Source organism: Lates calcarifer, linkage group LG7_1, assembly GCF_001640805.2.
Source record: "Lates calcarifer isolate ASB-BC8 linkage group LG7_1, TLL_Latcal_v3, whole genome shotgun sequence".
Classification (NCBI taxonomy): Eukaryota; Metazoa; Chordata; class Actinopteri; family Centropomidae; genus Lates; species Lates calcarifer.
Window position 1 is genome coordinate 20,518,615 of NC_066839.1, and position 27,646 is coordinate 20,546,260.

Consider the following 27,646-nt stretch of genomic DNA (forward strand, 5'->3'; position numbering starts at 1 on the left):
GCCCAAATACCGTTATCGCGGATTGTGGATAAATTCACTCTGTAAAATATTCAATTTTTTTGAAGCGACTCGCGAGTTACTTTGCCAATGAAACTAAAATGTTAAATGTATAAAACAACCCTGTTTTTATTGTGTACTCTGTGTGTGTACTTTATACCCTTTGAGCCACCGTAGTTTCAGCACAGGAGTCACCTGTCATGGCCGTCATAAGAAAAGAGTTAACCAGATGATTTTTTAATAAACTAGCTTACTCTCGGACACAAATAATGTGAAATGGCAGCTGTTTTCCTGGTGACCCTTTATGAGTATTCCCCACTGTTTTACATTAGTGTGGTTTCGTTATGTTTTGTTGTTACCGCTGCCATGGTGCTCGGCTGGTAAGTGTTATTTAGCCAAGTTAGCTTAGCCACAGTCTTGGAAGCAGCAGCAGCTTGACGCTTTGTTTACTTGTATTAAACAGCGAGTGAGACTGCTTTTCTTTATTTTTTTATCAGAATGACACGGGAATCCAGCACTGCCACATTCTGCTGATCAAACACACCTATCCCCTCCCTTATTGTTTTTGTGCGGGAGAAATAACTGCTAGATAAATTAATGCAGTCGCTGGTCAGTAGGGGATCCAGCACTGAGTGATGCCAAGGCTCGGATCACTGATAGCAATAGCAGCCAATGTTCTGTCATGTAAGGTAGAGAAATGTGTCAGGATTTCTGAGCTGAATTATGAACAGGCTATATTTCAATATATTTTAATTACCACCAAATTTCAGGCATTTGATTTTATTATTCTCTCGTTTGATGGTAAACAAGTGTAGATGTGATTTCTCTGGACAACAGGGGTGATCACTGCACACAAGTGTGGCAGAGACACTGTGGCACAGTAAGTGTTTAAGTGCTTAGGATGTGATCTAACGTGATGGATCCTTGCCTTTATGTTAGGCATCAGTTCTATTGACAAGATTAAAGTAAGACTAGATTATGAAACATCACATGTAAAGTTGACATGTTGACTGGAATGTGGTGCAAAAGGAAACATGGCTGAGGGTTCAGAATGGAAAGGGTTCAGTGTGGACAGAGTCAACAGAGTAGTAGTTTGATCTGAAGAACAGTTTTCTAATCAGCCATTCACCACTCAGTAAAGTCAGTGGGTCTGACATACAAAAGATTACAACAACAAGATGCAGAACATATTCACTTTGTAGTCTTTTGCACTTTGCTCACTCTGGCCCCGTCCTGCAGGTTTGGCTTTGACGTCCCAGTGATTCTCCGCAGCTCTGATGAGACAGAGTCCATCCTACCAACCCCTGAGAAGCAAATGGTTCAGGTGACCAATCCCTTTGCCCTGGAGATGGGCTCTGGGGCGGCATCTGTCACTGGTGAGAACAGTCATCATCAGTAGTCCAGTACAGTAACTGCAAAGGAGTAGAGTTAGCCTAACCTGGGTTTAAAGTGTCTGGGGATGTGAAATGCTCACACCATCCAACAATTATAACAACAGGAGAATGACAGTTAACCCTTCCAGTTTCAGTTTAGTAAGATAAAAGTGTAAAAGACTGGTTATGCTATACAGCTTCTATGAGTGGATGTTTGTATCTGAAACAGTACAATGTAAAGCGACAGTAAGTACTGCTTAGCTAATCATTTCTGGGTACAAAATGCAGTTATCATTTCTGTTGTGGGTGTGCTGTGGAGTTGGAAGCATTTGTGTGACGTGTCAACTATTATAAATATGGAGGGTTATGAATCCTGCTTCCAGATACACATATACATCATTGATGCTATGAGTGGTGGCATTATCTTTTGTGTAAACACTTCCTTGTAGATGGTGTGTCAGTGAGGGCTTGCTGTCTGGAGCCCTGTGTCCTGAGCTGTTTCTGGGGGTGTGAGGTCAGTGCCCTGCAGGGAGCGCTGCAGGTTCACCAGCACGGCCCGAGGCTCAGCACCCCCCAACATTTCCAGGAGGCACTACACCTCCACTACCACCACTGCCAGAGCTTCCAGTATCCTTTACAGTCCTAAGAAAACTCACAAGATACCAGGCTATTTGATTGGAATAATGTCACCTGTTCTCCTGGTCTCCAATCTGTGAGAGTGTAACAGTGTTGAAGTGTTTTAAGGTGGCTTTTCTCTTCGCAATTTTGACATAGTACTGCTGAAAAAACATCAAGCAGCCCATGCTGTCATTTTAGCATAGCTACATAATACATTCATGATGGCTGAGACTTTTATTTGTTTGACTGATACACCCACACACACGTCCCTTGGTTAGCCTCTTTGACCCCACCCTCCCAGTATCGGCAGTGACGACAGGGAGGAACGCCACACACAGATTCCTGCTGACCGGGGCATCACAGACTTTGGACCATTGCCTAGAGAGCGCTACCCTCTTGTAGCTGTTCTGACGCTGGCAGAGCCAGAAGCCAGAGACACATACAACATTGTGAGCCCATCTCACATTTAGACATGCTAGGAAGTGTGCTGGTTTGCTGTTTGAAGTGTGATTGTAAAAAAAAAAACAAAAAAAACAGAGTGTTTTGATCACAGTCAGATCTTTGTCATCTTTATCAGCATTTCGACTTGACGAAGATGTGACTAGGATGATTCTTTGGAGTCAGTGTTCAGAGAACCAGACTCACATCTGTTTCTCAGTTTTATCTCTGTATTGCCACTTAGTACAAAGACCAAAACTACAGACCAAAGCCAGTCAAGAGTCTTTGTTCAGTCCCATCACACACACTGTCTGTGGACTTCTTGGGCCCACAACATCAGTCCTTCTTCAGCCTGAAATATTCTTAAGATTCCAATTGAAAAATACTACATTAAAAGAACTCTTTATGTTGTCTTTCCTCTTTCAGGTGGCCAGTGTGACAGTTATCCATGTTCCTGATGACAAATACGGCCTCTCTGCACGGCTTGTCTTTCAGTACCTTCTCACCTCACAGGGGAATATGTACGAGCTAAAGGTATGCCACATTTTGGTTCAAGCAGGTTGCTCCTGCTTTTCTCTCAAACTCACACTGTCAGGTGCTCCATACGTTGTATAAAATCAGTGCCTAGCTGGAAGAGAGAGTGGTATATAGCAAGGTAACTATGACAATGCAAAAGCGGCTCTTAGAGAACCAGCACAGAGTGGGGCAACTCAGGAGTCATGGGTTGTGGCTAGGATTCTACACAGCACTAGGATAGGACAGCACAAGGACAGGTTCACAAACAATAATCACAACCCCATATTACATTGAGCACTTTACTGGCTGTTTTGATTGTTTTTCCTGTACAACCTGGCTGTGAAGAGATTCCAGATGGAGGTCAGTCTTCACAGTTGATGTGATGTGAAAACTTATTTGAAATGGCTGCAGGTCTGGCTCTCTGCTGTGGCTTAATGGCACTAATGGAGCAGAGCCATCAGTAGCATCAGGTTTTCTCGTTTATGACAATCCAAGTATCCACTGTGAGAAAGCCATGTCTCCTGTCTTGTGCAGCCTCTCTTCATGTCAGCCGACAGTGGGGGGGTGTCTGGGCCTCCTGACTCAGAGCACCACAGTACCACTCCCAGTGAAGCCACAGAGGAGGCCCACAGCATGGAGCAGAGGCCAGTGCTGGAGGAAGAGGTGGAGGAGGAGGAGGAGGAGGAGGAGGAGGAGGACAAGCGGTGGTCAGAAGGGACGGACAGAGATTGTGTGGTCTGTCAGAATGCAGCAGTGAACAGGGTGCTGCTGCCCTGCAGACACGCCTGTGTGTGTGACAGCTGTGCATCACACTTCCAGCACTGCCCCATCTGCAGGGCCTTCATCCTAGAGTCCTTCGCCCTGACCCAAGGACCAGCTGCGGAACAGTGACTCCACACTGAGCCAGTGCTTTTCATTTAATAGATAATGTGCAGCAAAGCAGTCATCACTGCTAAATAAGCCCTGCAACTCCCTGACTCCAAGTCTTGAGTCTGTAATGCTTTTCATGGATAGAAACATTCACTTGGACTATAGAGATGTCGTATCTGCCTGCTTCATTTAGACTTTATCTCAGAAATCTGACAATTTTATTTCAACATTAGCTCTCAACATACCCCCCAGCTGTAACATATTGGTTTCTGTGGTTACAGCTCTGCTACAGGGCAGCCATAAACACAGTTACATTCATAGAAACACATGCACTATTTCATAAACTGTTCTATCTGTGCTTACAGTCCTGTTTAACTATCCAGGTGGAAGCTTGAAATATATGCATTACATAAAATATAAGTGATATTACTGATGGTTTTAGTAGACTGGTATATGAACTAGACCATCAAATCCACACACACACACACAAACAAAGCTGCATGATTTTCACTCTTTAGTCCCATGATAAAACACAGCTGATAAGTTTCAAATTATGGTTGTTTTTGTTTGTAAAGCATGTAGGTAACAGAGATTTAGTGATATTTCCATGTATATTATTATTTATGTATACTCCACTCTGTAAATGTATTTTTTTGCTTTTTAGAATGATGCTCAGACCTCTTTTACAGAACCAGTGAAGTATTTATTAACTACAACCCACTACTAATCTTTAATTTGACTCGGTGTAAATGAAGATGACTGTAAACTCTGAGCTGTGAGGCAACAATTAAAAGGACTGAAGATCCATGTGTCATGCATGTGTCCCTGTTTTAAACACTCAATATGTAATTTTCTTTTTCTAATGCTGTTCAACAGTCACAGGACACAGTCTTGGAGGGGCTGCGAGCCAAGCTGCTGCTAACATTTGCTCAGCTTGTTTCTTTCATAACTTAAGATCCATGTGTCTGATGAATATAATCCTTCACCTAGCTAAAATATGTAGTTAAAAACTAGGAAGATATGAAAAGTGTATTGTAAATATGGCTTAAAACTGGGTAAATTTGGACATTTCATACATGCACAAAGGGGATATAACGCTATTGACAGGCAACAAAACAATTACCTTGATGAAAATTACAGATTTCTATTACCAAGTATGAGAATTGTTGGTGACATGAGCACACGACTGACAATCAAAATACATAACAGGTCAACCCATTTATAGATGTTTTAAGGCAGAAAAGTTACATATTATACGTTTAATGGTTAAGGAAACATCAGCAGCTGTGAGCCTGGACATCCAGCAGAGGGTGACACTGGGTGTATACTTGTGTGTACGTACCATCACACCACAGCTGGTGCATGTGAGTCTGCAGAAGCTCATACACATATTGCATATTTGACAGTCTTCATTTTCTAAATGTGATGCTGATCAGTCTTCTTCATAGCATTGGTCACTGGCCAGACAGATAAACATTTGGTGTGGCAATTAATCCAAACATAAACAAATTCAGAGGGGAATGTGTTGAGCACTTTTACGTTCCCCTGAGAAAAAACCCCTTTGATTATAATGCAGAGGCTCTGAGACCAGCTATGTTATCAGTGTTTGCTCTCAGCTGTTACCAGGCTAAGACATGCAGCCTATAAACACAACACAGCTGTTTCCAGTCCAAAAGATGTAACTGAAGGATTAAAGACTATGGTTGTAGGATTTGTGTAGTATTGTCTCAGCTGATTCAAACATTAACATGACAGAGCATTTTAAAGGCCCTGAAAACATACTCTCCAATCAGCCTCCTACTACTACTACTAGTGAAGTGTACATTTCTGCTGATCTGAGGGATAGAGACATGCTAACACCAATATACAGGCCTGTTTGGGAACTAACATGACAGCAGAAACATTAAAGCCACCAGAACCAGACCCTGTAGGCAGCTACTGTCCCTGTTTTTAGCCTGTACTTACTTGCATCTTGTCCCCATTAAAAGTTGCTGAATAAGCTCTAATCAGCTCCTGTTTGCTGTGTATCCAAGGATGTACAGACAACTATTGCTGGATTACTGTGATTATGACAAAAACTTAAGAACAAAGTTTATATATATTATATTATTATATTATCATATATCTACTTTTTCAAGAACTTTCCACAGGGTTTATCAGAAGATAGAGCAGTAAGCTGTTAAAAGGCCTAAAAAAGGTAGCAAGTGCGCCTTAAGTAAAAAATAAATTTAGTTAAATTACTATTCTGCGATCAGGAGTAAACTTTCACACTCAAAATGCTCAAGAATTAAATAAGAAACAATAACACGCAGAATTTACAACATTGGTATATTTCAGTACATGAAGTTATTTTATACAAGTGTTTTGTGGGATGCCAGAGTCAGACTAACAAATGGAAACAGAAGTTACTGAGTGACAGTCAATTTGTTGGCAACTGTTGGGACAATATACTGCTGCTAATGTTGCTTCCCACAAACATACATTGTTTCTGGCCTTGAGGCATATAACACAGCAAATCCAATGAAACACATCAGGTAGAGAAAAGGACGAGGGTTTATACAGGCTTGTAGTCTAGCTTGGACTCCAGCTTCTTTGAATCAGCCACCTTCCGCACAGCTTTCATGAAGTCTTCCTGTGTGACATACTCGCGGTCAGAGCGGATGGCAAACAGACCTGCAAACATAAGTCCACATGAACAGAGCTGTGAATGGATATGCACACACAGTAATTAGACTAATCACAATATTTACACAGAGTAAATGCAAGTAATGATTATAGTGAAAGACAGTTTCACCTGCTTCTGTGCACACGTTTCTCAGATCAGCTCCGTTGAAGCCATCTGACAGCTTCACAATGGCTTCAAAATCTGAAAACAACCATAACCAAAACTTACAGCATGTCTATCTTTGTTTTTACAGAATACTGTCTAACCACGGTTTCCCCTCTATATATTCACCACACATATTAATTACGAGCACTGCTGCTGAAATTTCACTTAACATAACCACAACTTGTACTTTCTACACTGCAGCTGACTGAAGCTGAAAGCTGAACCTTGTGCAAACATTGTATGTCTGTGATGTTGGCATCTCGCATGATCAGGAATAAAACACTTTCAAACTGTACACACTAAATAAAAAAATTGAGCTCAAACCGTTTTTGTGAAATATTACAACTTTTAGCATGGGCCTATTATGTCGGCACCACTTAACACCCAACTCTCTCATTTGTTTGAACATTGTGCTCGTTTGTGCAAGAAAATTAAACATTTGTGCTTCATTATTTCATCATTTCTGTAATGTTTTTTAATTAATCAATAAGTTGTTTATTCTGTGAAATATCCAAGAACACAATTATATTATCAATGTCCCCAACAATTTCTGAAAAGTTAAATGTTACATCTTCAAATGAAACAATGAATCAAAAATCAAGTTGTTGCAGATACATTTTCTGCCAAATGACTGATCACCTAATTGGTTCAGCTCTGAGGAACAATAGTAATTCACCCTCTAAAAAAATGGAGCACAAAATAGCACAGAAGAGAAAGCAATCTTTTGTGTAAAATGTTTGAAATAAATGCAATAACTGTATTAATGTGAGGAAATTTTAGTAATTTGGAAGGGACCTTTGCAATCAAGCTGCTTGTCTGCTTTCAGGTGGTGAATTTACACAAGTCTCCTCTATGAGTGCAATGCCAGAATCAGGCTATAGATTAGATAAGTGGCTTTAATATAAAATCTGTGTGATGCCCTTCTGAACATGTAGGGCAGAGAATTAGTGACAGAGGTCAGCTGCAGTGAGCAGGCAGAACACTGCATGCTGAGGGACAGCAAAGGAAGACAGTGTGGAGAGGAGGTGAAATCAGTTCTGCTCACTAACCTATTTCTCCGTGTTTGGTGATAGGACTAGAGTGGATCTTGAGGATGTCCAGGCGAGCCTGTTCATTGGGCAGTTCGATGTCTGAAGAACACAAGATGATTAGTTTTGCTGTGTGTGGTTATACACAGCTGACAAATGATCAACAGGAACAGGAGGAGATCTTACGAATTTTACGGTCCAATCTGCCGGGCCGCAGAAGGGCGGGGTCCAAAGTGTCAGGTCTGTTGGTGGCCATGATCATCTTGACTCTGTGCAGTGTATCAAAGCCATCCATCTGGTTCAGCAGCTAAGGACACACACACACACACACCACAATAAACAAGTAAACCAATCACCATTGTTAATCATCCTCACTGTGCTGACTTTAATAGCTGTACTTTTGACTACAATAACAGTTAAAAAAAAACTTTTAAGCACAACACACTGGTTCTGCTCTGCAGTAATGAAGTTCAGTTTACTGAATGAGTCAAACATGCTGCTCTCTGTACATTCATTTCAAATGAGCAGCTGTCACACTGCAGATAGACTGCAGGGTTTGCCGGCTTTAAACAGGAAGTAAAAGTGGTGGCTGTTGATATGTGTTGTACAGCATGTGTGTTTTGATCTTGAGAGCCTGGGGACATTACAGTGACTATGTTACCTCCATCAGAGTCCTTTGGATCTCTCTGTCAGCAGAGGTTCCCTCAGAGAAACGACGGCCGCCTACAGGGAGCAACACACAAACACAAGGACACGTATTTAAGGATTCAGAGCACACAGAGTGGCAGGTCCTAACTCAAGTACAATCCAGATTCTCAGGATCACTCACCAATGGCATCGATCTCATCCATAAAGATGATGCACGGCTGGTGGTCCCTGGCATAGTTGAACATCTCTCTGATCAGCCTGGCACTTTCACCAATGTACTTGTCCACAATGGAGCTGGACACCACCTGCAGCATACACACATACACCATCAGCTGGCTGAGTGCACTGCAATGTGGCAGTACACCCTGACTGTGATACTGATACGCACCTTGAGGAAGTTACAGTCCAGCTGACTGGCCACTGCTCTAGCAAGAAGAGTCTTCCCTGTGCCTGGTGCAGAATGAAATCTCTCATAAATACCAGATAAATAGGCCTAAAACTGATTAACAGTTACCATACTACACTACACTGATGGGATTATATCTGCATCATTAAATTCATAAAAAATAAGCTTACACAAATTGATCAGATTAACAAATATGTCAGTGTCTCAGAAACAAATACCTGCTTAGATATGTTTATTGCACTCTCAACTAAATGTGATAACAATCCATGGATGTCATTGGTGTGTGACGTGGCCTAATAAACAAAGGGTGTGTTTTTGGTGAACTACTAACCTGGAGGCCCATAGAGCAGGCAACCTTTAGGGGGGATGATCCCCACTCTTTGGAAGAGCTCAGGGTTGGTCAGAGGCAGCTCAATCACCTGCCACAAAAAAACAACATTTTTAACGAAAAAGAAGGAAAAAAGAAGGGTCTGGCTTGCGTGACTTAATTGCAGATTGTTGTTGAAAGCTTTGTTGTACCTCTCTCAGCTCACGGATCTGTTCAGACAAGCCTCCAATCTCAGAGTAGGAGACGCTGCCAGGGTCCTCATGGGACATGTTGTACACCAGAGGATCCACCTCTCTGGGCAGGTACCTTTTATGAAACAAGAAATACATGCTGAGCACATACCCATCACTAGCTGTGTATTTGGTTTGCACTTTATCAAACTTCTATGCACCTCCACCAATGTGGCACATTTAAAGCTTGACAAGTGAGAGTGTACAAAAATTCAGTTTAGTGCTACATTTATGGACTCCCATGTATGCACTGAAAAGTGGTTCACGGGCTGTAATTCTTAATGGAAGGCATAAAAACATTTGCAAATGCTCAATGGGTAACCTACACAATGATAAGACTCTTACTCCAACTTTCATAGCCATCTTCATATTACTAACATCAAACAATATAAAGACCCTGTTATTTACTGAAGAATTATTCAGGGGAAAAAGAACAGTGGCATCGGGTCACACAAGAAAATGCCACAGATTTAACAAGAAAACAAATGTACTGTTAGATCCTTATTGGCTTGTGATACCATTACCACAACTTAAAGTGAGGCCTGTATTCAGCCTACCTCATTATAGTGAGCGTGGTCATGTCCAAAGCCACTCTGGTGCCAGGCTTCAGTTGTGACTTGTCCAACTGAGATGAAAAATATTACAGATTAGAGTTCACATTCTAAATGCACAGGTCAGAATTGACTTTGTATTGACAAAACTGGAACTTGGGATGTTTGATTGACAGTTTAAAAAATGATCAAAATCAGTGCAGCAAAACCAGAGTATTCTTCCTTTTTATTCCATGTATTCCTGTTAAAATTTGGCACCCATATTCTTTCAGTCAGAGATTGGGGTGTGTGGGGCTGTTAGCTGCTAATGTATCCTGGAGTCTGAAGCTTGCAGCATACTGGGGCTACAGAGGTGTGATAAACTCACTTCTTTCTAACCCCACACCCCCAGATTTTTTTTAAACTTATCTAATTTGTAGTGTTCGTTCAACACCTACCTGTCTGCGGCATCCAACCACATATCGGGGGCCATTGGTGGCCTTGACAATAACTGGAATTATACACACACAAAAAAAACACACATTAGTGTCACATATCTGAAACCAACGGAGCTCAGTATTTAACCATTAAAAGGAGAAGACTGGAGCAGGGATGGCACAGACAAATAAATCCACTAGATGTAAAATCATTTAACTGGTGCAACCTGTGCCTTGACACATGTAAATGTGAGATACATCTACCAGAGAACTTACATTTCTCCTCAGTTAGCTGCTTGAGCACTTCTCCAACAATCTGTAGGGAGCAAGGCACAGATGTGGTCAATATATAAGAAATCAGCCAGTGATCCTCTTCCTTGTGTTTGTGTAGAGACATCCCTCCACTGTCTACACCCACTGAAGACACTTTGCATAATAATGGTAGCAACATCCACCATGTATGAAAAGTACAGACTCTGAGTTGACTGTATTATCAAGTATCAACATTTCTCGCCATAGTCAGAAATGTTTTACAACTAACTTAAGTCTCTCTTCTAATGACTATGCTAGCAAAGAGAAGGATACGACAGAGGATCAGCATAGCCAGGTACACTTTGTGTTGTGTTTTTGTGGACTCAAAAAATGTACTAATTGTAGCTTTATAAAACTTCCAGATTCATGAATTTCTGTGTATAACAAGTTGCGTGTCGCCAATGTTAGCCCTATAGTGAGTTTTCAGAAATAGCCAGGGCTCTTCTGCTGACCGCCTGTAATATTGCTGATATACTCAATTAGACCCGAGTGTCGTGTTATAACCACTCCGATTCACCCAGACGTTCGGTCCACAAAAATGAGATGAAAAGACAGATAATCATTTACCTGTCCGACACTCTGCAGAGCCTTCAGGTCGTTTTCTGATTTCTCGTACTGTTTGGTTTGTTCTCTCAGCTGCTCTCTCACTAGGAAAACAAACACACCATTAAGCACATAACCATAGCCAACTCTTTGACTCACACTGTCAAACAAACAGTGTCTGAGTTAACGTTAGATGTCCAAAGTTAGCCAAGCCTAAAGCTCTCGATAGCCTTAACGACATAAGTACAGTGTTTATGTTGAAGTAATGGCTACACAGGCTATCGTTAAGTGACCGACAAAACTGAAAAAAATATTAACCGGCTTATTATTTGGTACAGCACTACTGTTTGCTTCTATGTAAGCTAAGTTAGCAATGCTAGCGCTAACCGCTTCACGTCCATTCATTTCTACGAAGATGCTAACTGCATGACAAAGCACTAGCTACCTGTCCAGCTAGCTGATGCTGGTTACCCAGTAACGTGGATCATGGAAAAGCAAACAAGATATATTTCAGCCACATTACAAACGCCGAAGTTAACTTGTGTCTTACACTCTTTTAACCGCCCGTCTACTTCTTTATGTTCGAGCAATTTTTTCCTGTAGTCCTGTAGCGCTTTCTCTCTGCTGTCCGCCATGATGCCCCACTGAATGCTGGGGAACTGCAGCGTCACTACGCTGTGTGGCTGTGTGGCGTCAGCGGCCGCGCGCGTCCCGCTCCCGGCATTGCGCATTGCACATAAAAAACAGTGACGCCAAAGCTACGTACTCAAAGTCACGAGAGAAAGAAAAAGATTAAGAAAAAGTAATAAATATTTATTCCTTTAAAACACATGTAATATATTTATCCTGAAATGTAATCGTTTGTCCATTTTTCCTTCTTATATTAAACTGATATACACAATGTCATGCTTAATGTCATAATAATAAATGGCAGGTTGTTTCAATTTCTTTCTTTTTAATATCTCAATATCATTTATAAATTTCTGGACATGGTAGGTGTGAAAACGATTGTGAAAAACTGTAAATGCATTGATCATTGAATGCTTGATTATTGAACCTTTAAGAGAATGCTGCACACCACTTCGCACAGTGTCAAAAACCACTGCATATTCTTTTGGTACAATTTAATCTGAATTTGGCAAGGAATTTATTATGTGTTGGTAACTGTGCATCACATAGCTGTCTTGTCTTATGTTTGAGGGTTAAAAGTCAAAGACATTTCAGAAAACACAACATTTCAGATTACGGAAAGCGTGGGACAACACTTCCTGTGTGACTGGATAGAATCCGAGTCTATAGTTTGTTTGTGTATGTCGTCAACAAAGGACACCCAGTTGAGGGAAATTATTTACTATATATGTGTTTTTTGCTCTTTTTTTTTTTACATGATTTTTGAAATGTTGTATTTTGTGAAATGCTGTTGTGTTTTGACCCTCACAGCCACCATGAATTTAATGTGCAGATTTTCTACATAAAACGTGTTAACATGCTAGCACATGCTAGTACAGGTTCACCACTCCGCCTGCCCTGCCTATCAACTGCATCCAGCCAGCGTTGCTAACCTTTATCGCTGCCTCATCACCAACACAGAATCACCTGCCCAGCTCCAGGACTGCTTACCTGCTCTGCCCCTCCATTCAACACCAGAGCCTACCCATGTTTCCAACCTCCCCCCACTCAGCCAAACAAACCCTAAATCCTCAACATACCTCAAGTCAGATCCCTGTTTCCTCTTCACTCAGTCTATTCAAGTTGGTGCAAACCATTTTACTTCCTGGTCTGTGTTCTACACTTTGAGTATGGAGCTTCTCCACCCAGAGGATGGACCCTTTGTCCCACAGCGAATACCTGTGCACTGATAATCCACCTTCTAGTGCATCAGACATAAAATAAATTCAAGAGTGCCATGGAGACAGGATTTGGCTCTGATGTTCATTTTGGGATGCAATCCAGTTCCTGTTTCCATGAAAAGTAAATTGGTCTTTTACTATGACAACTACCCGATCTACCAAACAATAGCCGAGAAGGAATACATTTGTGGTTTAACCTAAATGAAATACAGATGCTGAGGCTGGACCTGACATTGGGTAGCCCAGATACTGCAAAAACAAAGGCTCAGTATGTTCAAGCTGTATAACCGACTGAGCTGCTGAACTCCCTTGTTTGTTTCCTGTTTTTCTTCTTTATGTTTTTGTTTGCCCATAACCCCTGGTAATATTACATCCAGGGATAGTGTAAAGCATTCTGTTGCTAGCAGGGGGTGTTAGAGCTCCATACAATAATAACGGGAGTAAAATCTGAATCTGCAATAACTGAAAGTTCTGCCACTGACCATTTTTTTCAACATCCTTCATTGTGGTGTGGAGGAGTATTATACAGATTCAGTGGAAGCACAGGTCTATCTCTTCAATATGTTTTGTTTGGTTATTTATTTAAATTCACCGAAGCATAAAATTCATGTTTAAATCATATGTTTTTTTTTACCTCCTCCTTGTTTCCACAGCAAGTAACATAAGGGCAAAGACAGAAATGAGTTTACATCAGTCTGAAGTGCAGAGGGGAGGTCAGTGAATCTGGAGGATGAATTAATCTGGTTTCCCAGTAGATAGTTCAGGCCCTAAAATAAACTTAGTAGCTGCAGAAGTTTATAGTTTCACTCCACTCAGAGTGTGTGATAATGGCCTGTGCGTGTACAAAAACAGCTTGAATAACTTCTCTGCTCCTCTTGCTTCCAATAGAGTATAAACTTAGCTGGCCAACAGCTCTGAGGCAACAAGACATGTAAACATGGGTCTGGGATCACATGTGGTCATCTCAGGCCTTGTTCTCATCACATCCTGTTACTGAGCCTGGGAAAAGGCCCCATGAAATATGAGCAAGACAGTTCTGAGGTCATGATGACTAATCTGCTTTTTTTCTTTGTTGAACATTTCCTCATTTTACTTTCTCCTATAACGTCATAACACCACAGACACAAGGATAGCAAGCAGCTTGTGTTAAAGGAGCCTGGATGACAAAAATGTAAATAACACTATTTTTGGTCATTTGTGATGTTGACCTCATTACTGAAGAAAGGTGAAGAAAGAGTGGTGGTACTGAGCAGCTCCAGGTCCTGTTGGATGAGTGTGTGGATGAGGTTGGAGAAAGACATCTAAAGACTTTTCCTGTAGTCCAGAGCTGTCAAGCACTGTCTGTGCAATGTAGAAAAATGTTCTTGTTTCCAGTCAGCCTTTATCCCCTCCATTGCTAAGTCTGACAATCAGCAAAATAACTGAACTCAAACTGCATCAGCAATCAGCCTTTCCTGTAAATAATGTGTGTGTGACACATCATTACCGCATTATCACAACTTGTGCAGCAACCCACACACACTCACATAATACTGGTGTAAACAGGTGAATCACTTGTGCATGCCACTGTATTTAACTACAGCAAACCATGAAGGGACCTCACCCATGTTGACTAGCCTTTCAAGTACACAGCTCTCAGTTCCAGTTGAGAAAATGAGAGTAAAATGTGAGAGACAAAATTAACAGAATGAACCACACGATACCACTTGGTTAAAATGCTTAAGCAATTTAAAGTGGTTATAAGAAGCAGTGTTTAAACTGTGTTAAAATATTGCAAGCGCTTAAAACCAGAAAAAAAGCAGCAGGTACAAAGTAAGAATAAAAATAGAATTATCCTCAATTTTCATATATAACAAGACAGATGAATGGTTGAAATAATCCTAGCCCTGTCTGATTTGGAAAGGGGGAGCTAGTTAGCTGGCATGGATCATGTTCAAGAACACTAAGGGGAAGTGTCCCAGTGTTCGCTACCACAATTCACTTTCATTATTTGATGTAGTATCTCTTGAAGGTTCTGCAGTAAAAACTGATTGAGCTAAAAGTTTTTTTTTATTTTGGAGCTTTACTGCCTTGCTGAAGAGCACATAGTAGAGCTGGTATGTACCACAGATATAAAGTCCTCCTTCAGCTCACAGTTCACCTATATTAAAGAGACACTACTTCAGAGGAAGCTCCCCTCTGTGCCACTTCAGACATGGACTCACAGCTTACTGTTGACAGCACTGGGGAGGAAAGGTTGGCTCACCAGCTGAGAATTCCCCTGTTAGAGAGTAATCTTACATGAACTGAAGGGAGCACAGTAAGCTGCTGATGTGTTGCAGCTGAGTATGTGGATGTAAATTGTAGTCCTACCAAAGTAAGCTTCAACTGTTTACAGTTCACAGCTCACTGCAGCCAGAAGAAGCTGAGGCCAGAAGTAGAAGTTGGGCTTTACAGGCTTAAAAAAGCAGCAGTTCCCAACTTAGCACAGGTCTGTAGGGAACCAGGCAGAGGCCAGTGCTGATGACAGGAGCTCTGAGCTGCCACAGGTCAGCCCAAAACTTTGTCCTGAAACAAGACAAAAAATTACACAAATCACTGCAAGTCCAATGTACAGCCTACAGCAAACAAATGGAACAAATGCACATCAGTCAATATATTATCATCCACCATGTGCACAACATGTGCAACAGCAGTTTATCAGAGTTTAAGGAATAGAATGGGTACAATTACACAAAACTGCACTGTGGTTGCAGAGTGGTTACATCCTGTGTCTGTGTGAACAAGGGTGACATAGTTTGAGATAAATATATCTGAATATTACGGCTAAAGGTTATATCATTGAGTGTTGTTTCCACCAACTGTACTCTAAACGTTTAGCCATCAACAAACTCCAAATCTCAGCCAATAACTCACACCACTTGAAAAAAAGCTATTTTGTCCCAGTCCTCTCTTCATGTGGTTAGTCTATGTTGAGACAGTTGTTTACTGTGAAATCTTTACTTGTGACCTCAAAACATTTCCCACATTAGGACTGTCGCCTAGCAGCAAGACTGTGGAGTTTGCATGTTCTCCCTGCTCCTGCTTGGGTTCTATCTCCCTCCCACAGTCCAAACACATGCAGGTTAACAGGTGACTATATTTGCCATAGGTGTGAATCATACATCAGCCATATGATAGACTGGGGAAGTGTCAACCTGTCCTAATGCAAGGATGGACAATGTCAGTGATTCATCATGACAAAAGAAAAATCTAAGTCAATAGTATGAAGCTCTGAAACTCACAAAAGGTTATCAGAGAAGTTATCAGACAAGACAAAATTCTGAGTAATTTTGAAAGCAGTGTAAATTTCCTTTACCATCAATCAGCTGGTAAAACAAAATGTTAGTGTGTCTTTCTAGTTTATTTTTCAACTCCTCATTTTCATATTTGTGTTTTGGTCCTCACACACACACACACACACACACACACACACACAAACCCCCTGAACCAATTTTAAAAAGACCTGTTGGAGCGTGAACTTTTTTTTTGCACTTTAATCATTCGTTCTTATTTCGATATCTACTCGACTCTGACATGTAATCAGCAGCTGCAGTTTTCAACTACATCTCATGATCTTCATCAACGTATTAAGTATTCTCATTGATCATGGAGATAGTTCAGCTGTCACTATGTAACCTACATTATTCAAGTGCACAACATGAAAACAGGTGGTTGTGTCCAGGGGTTGATGGAAATCTCTGTGTCTGAAAAAGGTTAGGCATGACCTTTGATAATCATGGACTGTCCTTGTTGTAAAAGAACCCATTTAGCGTGAACTGCAGTGGACGGTTTTCTTTCCTCTGGGAACATCAAATATGGTAAATCTTAGTTTAAATTCATGTGCTTCTTTTAAAACACCTGGCTGTGTTCCACAGAAAACAATGACACCAATAAAGAGCATGATTTGTTAGCTGTCTTTATTTTCCTCCATGTTGAGAGGTCAGTGGTCGGAGGGGAAATTCAGTGGGACAAATGGTCACTCACACTGTACAGGTCACTATGTCACATACTAAAGAATTTTAAAAGGACCATCACACGGTTGTATCTCTGTGTGCATGTCATGGCATTTCAGAGTTTCGATCTGTGTTTCTTATCATTGTGGCTAAGTCAGCTTGCACAGTCACTGTAACCATGACAGTGATAGCAGTAGATATGACGTTCATGTTAATATCTTATCTGCCTTTAATATGCTCATCCAGATTGTATTATTTACTGGGATGATCAAAACCACTGGCTCTCTGTAGGTTTGAATGCATTCATCGAAAAATCCAAATCACTGGTATGCTTACCTGACTATCAGCAGTAATGTTAAGTCTGTGTAATTTGTAGGATAACATTTTAACAATTATCAGCAGTATACTGACACTTGATAAGTTTAGAACACATTTCTTTTATAGCATAGTTCAACAGATTTTTAGACTGAGGCCTTAAATATCAACTCACAACTAAATCCATGTGAATATGACATTTGAAGCATTTATTCATTAGATTTATTACATAAATTCTAGTTATTGATAAAATCTTTAAATGAAAAACTATACAGTATATAACAAAATTCTCACACTCACAAAACTTTAAAACATACAACATACAAATATTTTACTCTAACAACACAACTTGGTCAAATGAATATATTCTTTCAATCAGTCATAATACCATGGACAAGATGAACTGGTTCAATCAGTATTTTGTGCTATGGGGCTGCGTCATTTGTTAATACTTTGCATAATTATAGTATGTAGCAGTATGTCACAGCATGAATTGCATTGCTTGCTCCCAAGATGATTTTACTAAAGAGAACAAACCCTGCAGCGCTGAAATACTGTACACTGGTCTTTCGTGCCCATGAACTGTCACTGACACAAGCATCAGATAAATTCAGATATTCAGTGTATGTCACTGCTTTTGTACTGCCATAAAAAAAATTCACCCAAAAAATATTTTTTTATTGTGCTACATCAGATTTTTCCATACCATTATTTTCTCACCTAGAAATGCTGAATACTGTGAATTGGGACTGATTGCTGATGACTACTACTACTGTTTTATTTATTTATTACAGTATTATTTCCAAGGTCAAGAGTGAACCTACTAAAGAGCTTTCCTGTCATTGATTTTTATATGATGTGTGTAATTAAGAATAATGAATAATATAATGTGTGTAATCCTGAAATATGATCACAACTGTTATTAACAAACAGTTTCTGTCACATATGCTTCATAGAAGTTACAATTACCAATACATCAGTAACCATACACTGTTCAAACAAAATGCAGTTTGACAGAATAGATAGGTTCAATCTGATAATCAAATCAACTGTTTCACCACAAGTCAACTCTCTGCAAAGAAACCGACAGTCACATGACCTCCCACTCCGACCTATAGAGCACTTCCTGTTATTAAACCGTGCTGTCTGACATGTGATCAGCTCTGTTTAGTTTTTAACCGTTCTTCCTGTCACACTCAGACAGAGAATGTGCGCTGGGCCTGTGAGCCATATCATATCCATGTCCACTGTCATCCTCATTGTCCTGCCTCTGCAGCTGCATGGCAAGGTCTCCCCTCCTTATGTTTGGACTGAGTATTCAGGGACTCCCCCCAGATGAATGTAGACTTCTGTTGTTTACGCAGCTTCCTCCAAATGATTTTCAGAAAGGAAGGGCGGAGGATGATGTAGACCCAGGGGTTAATGATGGAGTGGAATGAAAGTAAACGGAGAGCGCCGAGGTCAGCTTTGTCATCCTCTGAACGTAAATGGCTTCTTGTTAAGTTTATGTACACCTGGATCTGGGAAGAGGGGAAAAAGAAAAAAGGAAAATGTTATTATAACTAAATATAGTCACCTGAGTTCTGACTAAAGGCCTTGCAGATCACAAAGTTAGCAACCACGTACAATGGCACCAGCATGGAGGTTCATTAAAGAGTGTGCAACAGCGTCTTGCAATTATGTAACAAGAATACTTTACAGTAAGTTGTGGCACATTGTGTTACCAATGATGAAAGAGCAACTCAGATATTTTGCTTAAGTGAAAGTGTTTAATTTAAAACACAGTTCCCCTCGGCTCTACAGATCTCTCTCTACAGTCCAGCCATCACAGAGCACAGTGGTCATTCATGTGGAGTGCTGTTTATGTCACCTAATGGATATAAGTCCAATGTTCCCTTTCTTTTAGATCTGTTTTTAGTCTCATCCAACTCCTGAGGGAAATCTCTGGCTCTTTAGCTGCTAAATGCCCCACTATGTTCACCAGCAGGTCTCTAACCGCGTCTGTCTGCTGTTTGCTTCAGGTAGTGGACAGTGGCTTTTTGTAGTTTTTTGCACTGGAAACAGTATTAATCATTCATTATCTATACCGCTTATCCATGAGGGTTCACGGGGGGGCTGGAGCCTGCCCCAGCTGACATTGGGTGAGAGGCAGGGCACGGCCTGGACAGATCACCAGTCTATCACAAGGTTGACATATATAGACAAACATCCATTCATCCCATCCACACTCACAGTCATACCTACAGGCAATTTGCAACAACATCAGGTCAGATCCACCCTGCGCTGAGTCAAGGCGAGGAAAGCAGCTGGTCCAGATGGAGTCACAGGAAGGATCCTGCAGATCAGCTAGCAGAGGTATTCACCACCATCTTTAACCTCTTGCTACTACAGTCAGCCACGATCTTCCCAGTACTTAAGAAATGTACAGTGAACTGCCTCAATGACCATCGCCCAGTTGCCCTCACCCCCATCATCACAAAATGCTTTGAGAAACTCTCTCACATGCACATGCACATGGATACTGGACTTCCTGAGCAACAGACCACAGAACATCAGGATGGGACATCACACCACAATGAGACAGCCTACAGGGAGGAGGTTCAGCATCTGACAGAATGGTGTCCTCACAATAACCTGGACCTCAACATCACAAAAACCAAGGAAATAATAATGGACTTCAGAAAATCAAAGTGCATCGAACACTCTGCTCTCTGTGTACAAGGTGAGGAGGTAGAGAGGGTAGAGAGCTTCAGATTCCTCTGTGTCCACATCTCAGGTGACCTCACCTGGGCCACACACATCTCCCATCAGGTGGGGAAGGCCCAACAGAGGCTTTACTTCCTCAGGAAGCTAAAGCACGCTCACCTCCCTCACCATCTGCTGACCAGCTACAGAGAGCCTCCTGATCTACTGCTGCACCGTGTGGTTCACCAGCTGCACAGAGGAGAACAGGAGGGACCTGCGACAGGTGGTGAGGGTGGCAGAGCGTACCATCAGCAAAACACTACCCCCCCCTCACAGACTTGCTAACTTCAAAAGATGGCCAACTGTATTTTAAAGGACCCCACTCACCCTGGACATCACCTCTTCTCCCCCCTGCCCTCTGGGAATCAGGACCAAAACCAAAGACTGAGAGACAGCTTCTTCCCACAGGCAGTCAGAATCATTGTCATACAGCATAAATGAATGACAGGTAAAGGATATATACGTGGTGGTTGGATTAACAAATGGCCCAAGGCGCCAGACCACAAGGGCTAGGTTTACTACATGTCACCTGCCCTTTGGTAATTTGGTTAGGGAATTTAAAAAGCCACTTAAATACTAAAGAGGATTTTTAAAAAATCCTGTTTCCTGGCTAGAAATGTGAGAAGAGGAAGTATACTTCCTGTACTGTGTTAATGAATGTGTCAAAGTCTGTGTCTTTGGGGGAACAAGTCTGACGTACAGAGAGGAGGAGTTGGGTATTTAGACACAGAAACATTCACTTGACTGTGTGAGTACTTATCCATTTAGTTGGAATCTGGATTGAATACAAGAAAACTGACAAACACAGACCAGATGTGCCTGCTACTGAGATGATTATTGTGATATCCACAAAAATCAACATGATAAATGTTTGCTATGTCCCATTTTTAGTCTTCAGTTACACAGCAAGAAAATGTTGTTGACTTAATAGTTTTTTTCCCCCAAATTTAAGTTTGGTTTCCCAGGACTGTACCCTGTAGGCACTCAGTATTCCACATAAATGCCCAGTTGTTCTCCCCCTGTCCACATAGTTTTGTTTTATTCCACTGTATCTTCCTTTAAGAACCACTCAGTGTTAGTATTAGCATCTAATTCATACAAGAACATTACACTGTACATCACAGACTGGATTATAAGAGTTACCAAACCGTTGTCAAATTTCAACCGTTTAGAGGCAGAGTTCTTACCACTATGGGGAAGGTGCAGCAGATGAAGACCACAGTGATGATAACCAGCGGCAGGAGATGCTCCACTTCCTCCGTCATGGACCGAGACCTCTGGTACCGGGGACGCGCAGACACTGCGCTCCGGCGCACTTTGCCCCTAATGTACATCTTCACCAGGAGGAAAATGACAATTATGTTGCACACCACCGTGGTAGCGGTTATGATGAGGATGAAAGATGCGTAAAGTCCGATGTGAACTTTTAGCTCTAGTTCACCTCCTCTCATCTCCAGGAAGCACCAAGTCCCCGGGCAGTACTGTACGTATTCCCCGAAATACAGAAAAGGAAGGACGCAGAAAATAATGCTGCCCAGGTAGATTAGGGTAATGGGGATGTAACTACAGCGTTCACTCAGGTGCCTCTCGTAAAAGTAAGGGTGGCCTATGGAGAGGTAGCGCTCGAGTGCCATTGCGCACAGGATGGCCAGCGTGGAGAGGCTCAGGAAAGTCATGTTGAAACCAAAGTAACGACACAGCGCATGGTTTGCACTCATCCCTACCAGTGTCTTATTCTGAGCGTAAGCTGACAGTACAACAGGACTGACAGAGATGGAGCCAAGCAGGTCCGTCATAAGGAGCGCAGTCACCAGGACCTGGTACAGAGACGGGCTGGTCCTCTTGCGCCGGACCCTTAGTAGGACCAGTGCCACGATGTTCCCCACGACGCCAGCCGCGAACATCACCGCCGAGGTGATGGGGTTTCCGTATTCCACGCTGGTACTCTGACGGCATCTGGAAAGGTCTGTGAAGTTGTTTGCCATAGAAATTTAACGCACTCGACCTGAGAGCAACCAGCGAACTTCGGTGGTAGTCTACTGAACTTCAGCGCACATGCTGCAACCACAAAGCTCGGGTTTGCGCCCCACCCTTTTCCAAACTGTTCGGCTTCTGGGGAAACACACGATGACACTCCCACACTTACTGCATAGTATCAGTCAGACAGCTAGCGTCATTTCTCACAGGTAAAGACAGGCCAGCAGAGCGTCAACACCTGTCCGCTCTCCCTTCATGGCATACAGGAGAGACTATTTTGACACCCTGTGAGTCTGTATATATTTATGGATCTATCTAAATGCATTGACAAGGAATTTGGTCATACTTGAACACAACCCACAATTGTTTTATGTGAATATCAGTTTATTTGATTCCTTCTCTGTCACATTGAATAGTAAACTCACCCTGACACTGAATTATCATTTGTACAGGGACAGAAAATCAACTTCATAAAAAAAGCTGATAATAATAATAATTATTGTTATTATTAACCACATAATAATAATAATAATAATTGTTATTATTATTATTATTATATAAGAGACCCTCTCTCATTTTTATGTGCATTACATTGTGTTGTTTTTATGTTTTTTATTTGTGTACAGCACTTTGGTCAACTCCGTTGTTTTTAAAGTGCTTTATAAATAAAGCTGAACTGAGTTAAGATCACATATTCATGATAGTTTTTTCATTGTCACTCACAAAATCAAAAATACACATCATTTTTAAGACACATACAATAGTTCATCAACTTATCAACTCCACCTCTTTCACATGAAATTGGTCATAGCTGGACAGGAAAAACCAGTTTGTTTTTCCTGATTGCTAAGACACACTTAATGAAACTGGATCCACTTGATCTTCATTGCTACCTGCTTAGGACAACAGAGGTTTTCACCCGTCCACACAGATCTCGTAGAAAGACTCAAATTCCTATTGGACTGATCAATAAAAGGAAAACATCTATTCACAGTGGATAGAAATTACTTGCAAATCTCTAATGCACCTGTGTGAAAGTGCTTTGCAGAACTAATCAACCAGCAATTGGTACTTCTTCACAGTACTCAGCATTTCTGAGTTTAGAAATTATAGAAAAAGTAATGGCATGGACAATGGCAATGTTTCTAAGATTTTGGGTGGAATTGTTCATTGGTTGTTTGAAGAAGAACAAATACAGTGCAAGAGCTGAATGTCTGATTTTATCATGTCTTGGTGCATATTGTAAGTCTTACATCTCAACAACAGTCCATGGACAGTGAGATATTTGCTTTTGTTGTATGTTTTAATGCTGTGTGAGTGTTGTAGCATGCTGTCAACAGACTCATTTTGGCCGATCAGCTTCTGTATTTTCATTGTTTTGAGAATGTGACCTCAGAGTGGACAAATGTGTTTAAGCAAACAGCAAAAACTGTAACAGTCAGTTGATAACCAGCCTCATATGATACCAGTTATCAAAGCTGAAGGTGAATGTCAAAATTTTAAGATAATTATGTTCTATTTATTTATATACTGTTGTAAATGTATTTTCATGTTTAAATATCGAAAGGTGTGGTTCAGTGAATTAAGTAGACTATTATTAGTGCTGTGTGTGATGGACTGATACAAAAACATGGTTATGAAAAGTTATGAGACTTCCTGTTTTCACCAGAGAGAGCGAGCTTCTTCCTAAAGCTTGCTGCTATATTTATACCCTATACATTACTGACGGATGCATCTTTCTGTGGTGAGTGTGACTACATACAGAGTTACACTCTGTGAGTGTGAGTGGGGAGGGTCTGGTCTGAGAAAGGCCCAGGTATTTCCATTGACTCTGGTGCAATATTGGATGCTTTGAGTTCATTACCATTGGAGAGCAGAGGCATGAAGCAGATTTTATATCCAAATAAGATGAATGCAAGATAACAGAGGTGAAAGTCACACTTTCCCCACAACTAGAGAAATCTGAACCCAAACATACTCAGATAATTGTATTCAACATCTGTCCTCTGTCTCAAACATCCAGTAAGCAGCACTTGTGAAGGATAGGAAAGGTTTGTTGATGGGAGAGTCAGAGGAAACTGGCCAGACTGGTTGGAACTGACGGAGAGGCTACTGTAACCACAAACTGAGCTAATCATTCTTTATAACTGCAGCAAGTAGAAAATCATCTCAGCTCTCCCAACCTTAAAGTGAATGGACTACAACCACATCAGGTTTCACTCCTGTCACCCAAAAACAGAAATCTGAGGCTGCAGTGGATACAGGCTCATTAAAGACCGGGAAAAATGTAATCTGGTCTAATGAATCTGGATTTTTGCATGTAGATGGTAGGGTCAGAACTCAACAGCATGAATGCATGGACCAAACCAGCCTTATGTCAACAGTTCAGGCTCATGGTGGTGTAATGTTTTCTTGGCACACTTTACCACAGTTTACCAACTTGTAATGGCTTCTTCCAGCAGGATAACGCTCCATGTTACAAAGCAAAGGTCATTTCATGAACAAGACAGTCGGTTCAGTGAACTTCAGTGACCTCCACAGTCACCAGATCTGAATCCAGGAGAACACCTTTGGGATGTGGTATAATAGGAGATTGGCTGCATGAATGTGCAGCTGACAAATCTGTACAAGTGATGAGATGCAATCAGGTCAACATGGAGAAGAATCTCAGAGGAAAGTTTCCAACATCTTGTGGAATCCATGTCACAAAGAACTGAGGCTGCTGAGAGCAAAGGTAGGTCCTATTCAGTATTAATATGGGCTTCCTAATAAAGTGTTTGGCAAGTGTATATAGGCTTGTAGGAAGATTTTCTGTGCTGTGTCTTTAAATGAACATGGCAGTCTGTTTTGTGAACCAGCAGAGATCCCAGGTCCTGACTGAGCAAACTATGCATTTTAGGGAAATTTGACTGTTTCCCAAAGGTCCTGTGCATGTCAGTGGCGGAAAATTATATCTACTGCCAATGTGTCATGGGACCCAGAGGAACATACCACAGTCTCCATAAAGTCCAAGATCAAAGCACCACAAACAGACATCATGTTATCTGCTTGGAAGGCTACTCAGCCATCTGGTGGCCCAAGATCAGAAGATGCAAGATGGACATAACTGGTCAAAAGAAACTAAGATAAATCAGCTGTACACATAAAATGTGTTTGATGCAGAGTTAGCTCTCACACAAGTTTGCATTTCAATCAGTGCTTCATCAGGCTCATCATGGAAAGGCCAAAGAGTTTACCAGAGCTCAAGCTTTCTTTAAGCTTCTTGCTCAGGCCAGACTAACAGCAGTGGTTAGAAACCTCTGTATTGACTGAATACAGTCACCTTGCCCAGATTAGGGAAATGGAGCCCCCTCCTGGAGACAGGCTGGGCAGGGGGAGTTGGCACATACACTGGGAAGATCACCAGTCCATCACAGGGCCAACACAAATAGACAACCATTCACACTCACATTCACATCAATGGACAATTTAGAGAAACCAATTAACCTGTGTGCTTGTCTTTGGACTGTGAGAGGAAGCCAGAGTACCCAGAGAGAACCCACGCAGGTTCTCACAGGGAGAACATGTAAACTCCAGGGCTCAAACCTTCTTGCTGCAAGATGACAGTGCTAACTACTGCACCACCGTGCTTAAAATTAAACAAATATTGAATTGAATATTTATGTGAATTGGTGTGGCCTGGCCCTTAGGAATAATGTATACATTTGAATTTCAAATCTATGAATGATTGTATTATTAAACTAACTAACTAATTTAACAATCATATGGAGTGACTGAGGAAAACATTTTAAAAAATGGTAAGGATTATGAAGAGAATGGTGATATGGTTGTAAAAGAGTTGTATTTGAAAAAGGTAAGTGATGCGAGAGTTTGTTTGGTGCAGACTATGTCCTGAAGATGGCGCCATCCACCAAGATTTTACATGGACCTGATTGGCTGCATGAATGTGCAGCTGACAAATCTGTACAAGTGATGAGATGCAATCAGGTCAACATGGAGCAGAATCTCAGAGGAAAGTTTCCAACATCTTGTGGAATCCATGTCACAAAGAACTGAGGCTGCTGAGAGCCAAAGGTCCTGTGCATGTCAGTGGCAGAAAATTACATCTACTGCCAATGTGTCATGGGACCCAGAGGAACATACCACAGATAAATCAGCTGTACACATAAAATGTGTTTGATGCAGAGTATGTCCTGTAGATGGTGCCATCCACCAAGATTTTACATGGGGCTGTCCACAGAGTTAAACAGGCTATTTTTCAGTGAACAGTCGCAGTTGGTAAGCTACACACCGAATCAGGTCTGGTTGTGTAAAAAATAAGTCTGTGGATAACATACAATCATAATGAATTATTTTCATTGATGATAAGTAATTGCTGCTTAAATTGCTCAAATTACAAAACAAAAAACAAATATCTGGGTTAGGCTTCACTGTCACATTTAGGGGATATTTTCTATCAAAGATCAAAAGTCTAAAATCCTCAGCCTGAATTATATGACTGGTAGGGATAAATAATGTTTTGGGTAATTTTAATAAAGTGCCCAGATTTTTGAATGATGAATGGTTGGACTGAAATTAGTGTTTGTACAACTGCTAAAAGCCTCTACACATTTATTCCTTTTTCATATTTACTATTTTAGTGTCCTTTCCACTTTTCCAAGTTGTTTGTGCAATCACTGTAACTGATTTCTAATACTATTCATTTGGTCGTGTCATGTCCTAAAAGCTGCAGGTGTATTTATATCTCTTAGTTCTTGGTTTCATTTCTCAGTTTATTGTAACTGTGCACCAGAGCTGACTATGATTCCATGGTTCTCTGTGAAACCTTAAAATCCCTTGAGTATCTGTGGTGAAGGCCTCTGGCCTCCCTGGCTGTGACCTCTTTCAGTCTCTTTTCTCAGTGTATAATCTGTATCACTGACATGACGTGCTCCTTCACTGCGCCGACCACAGAACTGCTACAGCCACAAACCTGGAGCACTCATTCTGGAAATTCCAATTTGACAGCACAGAGCACATCCACCACTCTGTTTGCTTGGACTTCTTTCCAGCCATCCAGAAACAGAAGCCATGTAATTTCACAGCTATGAAAGAACCACAGCATACAGAGAGGGGAGGGAGGAATGTTCTAGGTGTCTTTGTGTGGCTTTTCCATGTTCCCTCACTGCCATCATGTTGAGTTGACAGCAACGCTGCATCACTGAGTGCATCTTCTTCATTGCTTAGAGGTCAACATGTTTAGGCACTGAAAACTGACTTTGACTACTCTCTTGGTCATAACAAAGTATCCACCATTGAATGAATATGCTGAAAGCAACATATAGACTGCACCACAAAAGACTCATCTGAAGAAGGTGATCTGTCCTGTAACCACATAAAAACTCATAGATACTCAATCACTGAACCACCTACCAGTGCTAAACAGTTTTTCAACTTGCAAATTTACACCTTTAGATGTACATTGGTATCAATTAACTGTTTGTCTTGAACTGAGAGATAAGACTAGGACATATTTAGCCTAGCTTAGCACAAAGACTAGAAGCTACAAAGAGCTGGCTGAGTTGTCTGTGTTCTCTGTAATAGTATGTGTTTTACAGATGAAAGTACTTTATCTCACTGAGGTAAGAATATTACTATAAATCAGTCCTGCTCCTTGAAATACCCCAGTACAACCACACCAG

General features: G+C 41.2%; 3 protein-coding genes across 3 annotated transcripts; 1 reads left to right on the plus strand and 2 right to left on the minus strand.

Moving 5' to 3' along the window:
* The first annotated feature begins 158 nt into the window (after positions 1-158).
* On the plus strand, positions 159-4,626 carry cgrrf1 (cell growth regulator with ring finger domain 1). The gene is made up of 6 exons (XM_018703392.2): positions 159-377; positions 1,237-1,373; positions 1,820-1,997; positions 2,290-2,437; positions 2,853-2,960; positions 3,477-4,626. Exons 1-6 carry the CDS (start codon positions 274-276, stop codon positions 3,831-3,833), a joined length of 1,032 nt encoding a protein of 343 aa, XP_018558908.1. The 5' UTR covers positions 159-273; the 3' UTR covers positions 3,834-4,626.
* Positions 4,627-6,126: 1,500 nt separating this feature from the next.
* Positions 6,127-11,817, minus strand: psmc6 (proteasome 26S subunit, ATPase 6). The gene is made up of 14 exons (XM_018703391.2): positions 11,655-11,817; positions 11,129-11,208; positions 10,526-10,565; positions 10,271-10,323; positions 9,840-9,907; positions 9,244-9,358; positions 9,056-9,143; positions 8,707-8,768; positions 8,500-8,623; positions 8,332-8,393; positions 7,857-7,977; positions 7,692-7,772; positions 6,607-6,678; positions 6,127-6,485 (listed from the first exon to the last, which is right to left on the minus strand). Exons 1-14 carry the CDS (start codon positions 11,737-11,739, stop codon positions 6,367-6,369), a joined length of 1,170 nt encoding a protein of 389 aa, XP_018558907.1. The 5' UTR covers positions 11,740-11,817; the 3' UTR covers positions 6,127-6,366.
* A 5,058-nt stretch (positions 11,818-16,875) lies between these two features.
* On the minus strand, positions 16,876-22,335 carry ptger2b (prostaglandin E receptor 2b (subtype EP2)). Its single transcript, XM_018703354.2, has 2 exons — positions 21,176-22,335; positions 16,876-18,763 (listed from the first exon to the last, which is right to left on the minus strand). The coding sequence occupies exons 1-2, from the start codon at positions 21,971-21,973 to the stop codon at positions 18,500-18,502; spliced, it is 1,062 nt and encodes a 353-aa protein (XP_018558870.1). The 5' UTR covers positions 21,974-22,335; the 3' UTR covers positions 16,876-18,499.
* Between the last annotated feature and the right edge of the window lie 5,311 nt (positions 22,336-27,646).

Coding starts and splice junctions, on each gene's coding strand:
- cgrrf1 (XM_018703392.2), top strand. CDS start 274: ATGGCAGCTGTTTTCCTGGTGACCCTTTATGAGTATTCCCCACTGTTT. Junction 1,998..2,289: donor CACCACTGCCAGAGCTTCCA/GTATCCTTTACA, acceptor CCACCCTCCCAG/TATCGGCAGTGACGACAGGG. Junction 2,438..2,852: donor CCAGAGACACATACAACATT/GTGAGCCCATCT, acceptor TTCCTCTTTCAG/GTGGCCAGTGTGACAGTTAT.
- psmc6 (XM_018703391.2), bottom strand. CDS start 11,739: ATGGCGGACAGCAGAGAGAAAGCGCTACAGGACTACAGGAAAAAATTG. Junction 9,359..9,839: donor ACCACGCTCACTATAATGAG/GTAGGCTGAATA, acceptor GTTTCATAAAAG/GTACCTGCCCAGAGAGGTGG. Junction 6,486..6,606: donor AAACGTGTGCACAGAAGCAG/GTGAAACTGTCT, acceptor TTATGTTTGCAG/GTCTGTTTGCCATCCGCTCT.
- ptger2b (XM_018703354.2), bottom strand. CDS start 21,973: ATGGCAAACAACTTCACAGACCTTTCCAGATGCCGTCAGAGTACCAGC. Junction 18,764..21,175: donor GCTGCACCTTCCCCATAGTG/GTAAGAACTCTG, acceptor CCCTCTTCCCAG/ATCCAGGTGTACATAAACTT.